The 6,000-nt window shown below is 43.8% G+C and overlaps 1 protein-coding gene across 1 annotated transcript in view; it reads right to left on the bottom strand.

The window, feature by feature from the left end:
- Positions 1-1,150: 1,150 nt before the first annotated feature.
- The window catches only part of MFAP5 (microfibril associated protein 5), a 116,989-nt gene continuing 112,139 nt past the window's right edge, over positions 1,151-6,000 (bottom strand). Inside the window, exons 7-8 of the mRNA XM_077455156.1 lie at positions 3,751-3,824; positions 1,151-3,308 (exon numbers count right to left, since the gene is read on the bottom strand). Of these exons, the coding sequence (XP_077311282.1) occupies positions 3,229-3,308; positions 3,751-3,824 (154 nt within the window). The 3' untranslated portion in view covers positions 1,151-3,228. The remainder of the gene's footprint in view (positions 3,309-3,750; positions 3,825-6,000) is intronic.

The following is a 6,000-nucleotide window of genomic DNA, read 5'->3' as shown; positions in this document are numbered from 1 at the left end:
GTCTTGGAAACTCAAACGGTGAGATCACCAGACCATAATTTACACCTCTGCTCTTGTCCACTTGGGAAATGGCGGCGTTCCAGCTCCCCCACTTATCCCCTTAACTCGCAAGTGGAATAAAAGTTTACATTTCCCTAAAATTTGGGGGACAAAAATCAGTATATTTCGGTAAAAATTTGCCATTTTACTAAAGTAGGGATGGCAAAACGAAAGTGCGTTTAAAGGATACAAGTGACTTTTACTTACTCCCAATTGTTGCGAAAGCTGCTTTTAAGGATCCTGGACCTATTCTTCTGCCAAAACAAAAAAAAAAAACAGTAGGGGCGCATATCTGGGAACTCAGAAAAGGGATGCTGCTGGGATTCCCTCATAATGGGTACAGCAGGTGTGCAGAGCTAGGAACTCAGCACAGGGAAGGCAGGAGCCCCTCATAATGGGCAGTGAAGGAGTATAGACCAGGAAACTCATTGCAGGGATGCTGGGAGAGGGAGCCCCTCATAGTGGCCACATCAGGTTTAACGACCCAGGAACTCAACACAGGAATGGTGGAAGCCCATCATAATGGGCATAGTAGACCCAGGAAGCCAACATGGAGCTGGTAAGAACCCCTCATAATGTTCACAGCAGATGTCCAGATGTCCGGACCCAGGAACTCACCATGGGGTTCTCACCAATAAAGTCTCTAAGCAACAAAATACACTCTCAAGGGGTATACCTCTCTAGCGTCTACCAAACAGTGGGTGGATTGACCCTTTAACAGTACTTGACCTTCCAAATGCTATGAATAGGTACAAATTCCTACAGACACCCTCCAAAATCTGGTGGAAAGACTCAGAATTGTGGAGGAGTGTTATAGCCAGAAAGGAGAGTCAACTTCAGCCAATGGCCATGATCTGAGAATGAGATGTCCATCAAGCTCCTATGATGGTCAAGGGGTTCATCAACCTTTGGCCACTGAATGTAGTTGGTACATTGTGCCATAAGGCTATCTGCCCAAGATTGCAGTGATTGCAGTTGATAATACTGTAATGGTGGATATGAGTCAGAGTTGCAGCAGAAACAAGTAAAATATAGAGGCTGTATGCTTTAAGATAATAGCATGCTGAATAGAATACATTTCTAAGCACATAAAGAGACATGACAGCATTGGTTTTATTTTATGTCTTTATGTGATAACTGTAGCATTGTTACGTATATTGGGATACAGAGGAACAAACACAGCGACAGGGAAATATCAAGTTCCATCTACTGCAACTCAGCCATTGCTTAAAGGGTACCTGTCATACATACACAGTGGAGGATATTTTGCAGGTGCGGTACATTATTTATCGATAGTTTTAAGCACAGAGCTCCTAGTGCCAAGAACAAGCGTAAATGTAAAGCACCCCCTAATACTTCACTCTCCCCATGCCTGAACCTTTGACACAACCTGAACTTTGGTCCCCCAATATGTTCACCCTGCCCCTCCTCTTCCATGCCACAATTTTATATTATCTTGTGTCAGGTCTTGCAGAGACAGCAGAATAATGGCTGACCTCAACACTCCTCAACACCTTTAGAGTTAACTTGGAACAATTCTGAGCGAGGTATTCTTGCTCAACATCAGTACCTGATCTCACAAACGTTCATCTAGTGGAACAGACATAAATTTCCACAGACCACCTCCAAAATGTTTGCTTTCCTGCATAACACTGGTATCTGGAACCTTTATCCTCATGGCATCTGCGCACATGCATGGGAAACTGTTGCAGCTGTGCAGTCTCTGTTAGATCCCGAGGACCTGTGGCATATATGCACATGTGCAATGGGGGTTGGGGGTGGCTACATCATCTAGAAACCTTAAAAAAAAAAGTAATTATGGGGTTGGGAGGGGGAGGAACAAGGAGGTCAGAAGTAGTTTTATTGGGTGAAGGTCCCCTTTCAAACTTCCACTACTCCCTATAGTTGCAGGGAGTGAAGAAACTACTGAGTACTTCTAGGCATGAAGGAGCATGCAACATTGTTGGTACTTATTGAAAGGATCAGTGATGCCACATACAGACACAACAGACACACATCCCAACCGTGTGGTACCAGTTGGGTGAAGATTCTTTTCTGCTCCATGATGACTATGTGCAGAGCCATCTCCATAAAGAAATGGTTTGTTGACTTTGGCATGGAGGAATGGCTAACCTCATCTCTACTGAGCACATTTGAGTTAAATTTGTGCACCGATTTTGAGCCAGGTCCTCTCACCCAACATTGATACCTGACCTCACAAATATTCTTCTGGCAAAATGAACACACATTCCCATAGACACACTTCAACATTTTGTGCCTTTCCAGAGGAGTGGAGTCAGTTATGGCCACATAGGGGGCACCAGCTCCATATTAATGACCATGGTTTTGGAATAGGATGTCCAACAAGCTTATATGTGAGGGTCAGGTGTCCACATGCTTTTTCCCACATTGTGTATGTACTGGTGGGAAAGGGGGCCTTAAAGTAAACCTGTTGCTTTACCTTGCATTATAAATCTAAACAAAAGTCTGGATGAATACATCACTGACTTGTTACAATATATGTCAAACATATAATACATATATAAAAAGCTTTACTGTTATCTTTACAAAAAACATTTTGAGCCCCAACCCAGAGTGTTCAAGCAGAGCATAAAACCTTAGGGAATCATGCCATGAGTCTGTTGCAGACAGGTGAAAAAATGTCCTCAGTTTCCACTCCCCAGTGATCATTCTGACTGTACAAGGTAATCTTGTAACACTGATCAGCACAACAGCAAGGGAGCTAGCATTTTAAGAAGGAGGTCAGTAATGGAAGCTTACACATTTCAGAAGGTGGGCATACCCTGCAATCAAAAAATCCCCATAGGCCTCTCATAACAGGTTCCCACTGTGTGTGAATGATCAAGTACCAGTCAGCAGTACTGTTGGTACTATCGGTCATGATTGAACGTGACTCCATAAAGAAGGCTTTTGATGAAAGGAGTTGCAGGATAATGGTCTACTCCATTGTCAACCCCATATTGCCACTGGTTGTCACTCAATGCCAGGCTGGCCACAGTAAATAATCCACAACATCGGCTTAATACCACTACTAGGAACAAGGGAGTGTAAGGATATAAAAGTGGCATTCTTTAATCTAAAGTCAGTGCTCTTTAAACTGGGGCACAGGGTTGGGCTTTATAATACTGGGTGGGGTTATAATTGAGGTTCATTGCAGTTTTAGTTTGCTTAATTTCCATCCACGGTCTCTTCCTCTGGTGGCGGGAGGCGCCGTGGCGGAAGTCCGGCTAGCTGGCGACACTTTTCATCTATGTTGAAAAAAAACAAAAAAGACAGGCAGTGAGGTGTTGATCAAAACTGGTGGTAATGCACCCCACCAGCAGACCATTCATGGTGATGCAGACTGCTCCTCATGGGCTGTACATGCTCCTCCTCAGTCAGATGCATAGCTACTCATACCTCACACGTTGAAAAACATGTTTCTACATTTTATCAATGTCATCATATAAAAGAATTTAGTCCAGGTACAGTATAAGCAGTAATTCAGGCTGCAGGAGGTGCTCGATAACAAATTAATACACACAATAAATTGTTACCAACCAAACCTAAGCTCCTGGGGCCCTATTAGAGGAGAACACAGAGAGGAAGGAGTGGATGACCAAAGACAAAGGAGGCTTTCTCTTTCATCCATTATCATCTATAAAAAAATCGACCATAAACTACTGGTTGTAACAAACAAACAGCACTTACCTTGTATAACTTCGTCCTCCTTACACATAATCCGCTTACAGATCTCTTTGTTCACCATGTATACACGACGTACACTGCCAAAAGAAAACAGAAAAGTCAGTGTTGATACAATCATTGATAATTGGTCCCTAATCTACATAATATTTAAAAATGAACTCAACACTCCTACTAAAAACACAAATGATGGCAGTTCTGAATTTATTAATAGATCTTTTAATAGAGTGCTCATGTGCTAACAATTCCGGGGGGGGGGGTGGGGGGACAGCGCTGGACTTGTGCGGCTGGAGACTGCCTGGAGACAGGATTCTATGTGAAGGGTATAGAGGGAATTGCTTCCAGTGGGTTGTATCCCAACTGTAGCTGATCGACTCTATTGGGGTCTAGGGCTGCTACCTTTTTGATAATGGCAATGTGGCTGTTACTGCTTGGAACACTTGGGTGATTAACCGCTTGCCGACTGCGTCATGCAGATATACTGTGGCAGAAGGGCTTGTACAGGCAAACTAACGTACCTGTACGTTGCCCTTTAAAAGGCAACCTGTGGGCACGCCCGCGGCAAGCTCCGCGAGTCGGGTCGCGGGTCCCGTGGACTCGATGTCTGTGGGGATACCCGTGATCGTCTGACGGAGAGGAAGAAAGGGGAGATGCTAATGTAAACAAGCATCTCCCCATTCTGCCTAGTGACAGTGTCACTGATCCCTGCTCCCTGTGATTGGGGGCTATGGTCAGTGATGTGTCACATGTAGCCACGCCCCCCACAGTTAGAATCACTCCCCAGGACATACTTAAAGTGGTTGTAAACCCTTAAAAACCACTTTGACCTACAGGTAAGCCTAGATTAAGGATTACCTGTAGGTCCAAGAAATATATCCTAAACCTACACGGTTTAGGGGATATTTACTAAAAGACAGTCACAGCTGTCTACGGTGCATGCGCCGTTAGTGGCATGCCGCTGCTAATGGCGATATGCCGTTAGTTGCGGCTCCCATGCCCATGCGCGGGAGTGATGGCATCGCTGCTCCGGCGCTGTGAGTGGTCAGAGCAGCGATACCCGGAAGGAAGATGGACGCTCTGGACTACAGGGGACAGCGGTGACATCGCTGGCTCCTGTCTCAGGTAAGTGACACATAATGGGCTACTATGCGATGCATAGTAGCCCATTATGCTTTACCTGTGCAGGGAGACAAAGAGGAAGTAAACCCATCAGGGTTTACTTCCTCTTTAAACCCTACACTGCCCCGTAGTGGTTAACCCCTTCACTGCCAGTGTCATTCACACAGTAATCAGTGCATTTGTATAGCACTGATTGCTGTATAAATGACAATGGTCTCAAAAATTTGTCAAAAATGTCCGATGTATCCACAATAATGTTGCAGTCACGATAAAAATCGCTGATCGCCGTCATTACTAGTAAAAAAATTATTAATAAAAATGCCATAAAACTATCCCCTATATTGTAAATGCTATAACTTTTGCACAAACCAATCAATAAACGCTTACTGTAAAAAAAATTTACCAAAAATATGTAGAAGAATGTAAAAATTTCAAAATTGTTGCCCTTTTTTTGTTTATAGAGCAAAAAATAAAAACCCATCAAATACCACCAAAAGAAAGCTCTATTTGTGGGAAAAAAAGGACCAATTTTGTTTGGGAGACACGTCGCACGGCCGCGCAATTGTCAGTTAAAGCGACGCAGTGCCGAATTGCAAAAAGTGCTCTGGTGTTTGGCCAGCAAAATGGTCCAGGGCTTAAGTGGTTAAATAAGAGCACCCTGTATCCAGAAAAATGGCTCACTTGGTGATTTATTATAATTGTTTATTTAGGATAAAAGAATACAAGTAGAAGCAACGCGTTTCAGGGGAACTGCCTCCTGCTTCTTCATGGCTATATTTGATCGAGAGCGGTTAGGCTCTGAGAGGGTAAAATAAATTTGATTAGCGAATCTACAGCATGCTGGCGTGTTGTGGAGCAGAGGCCCTGAAGAAGGGGAAGGCAAGTCTCTCGAAACGCGTTGGTTCTACTTGTAAAGGTTCTGCACTGTATATAAGGACATCACGGGTTCTTCCGGGGCTGCAGTGGGACTGGAGGATAACACCGGCTGCTGGGGAAGTGAGATCAAGTTAAATATTTATGTTCTCTTTCTGTTTTATCCCCCTTATATTAAAGTGGAACTTCACTCTCTCAATCAACATTGACTATAGTTAATCCTTATGCTGCTAGCATTAGTAAGGAAGGTATATCATATTTACT

Source organism: Lithobates pipiens, unplaced genomic scaffold, assembly GCF_037356315.1.
Source record: "Lithobates pipiens isolate NorthernLeopardFrog02 unplaced genomic scaffold, aLitPip1_a1.2 Scaffold_25, whole genome shotgun sequence".
NCBI lineage: Eukaryota > Metazoa > Chordata > Amphibia > Anura > Ranidae > Lithobates > Lithobates pipiens.
Note: the sequence above shows the minus strand (reverse complement) of the source record. Positions and strands in the feature narration are given on the sequence as shown.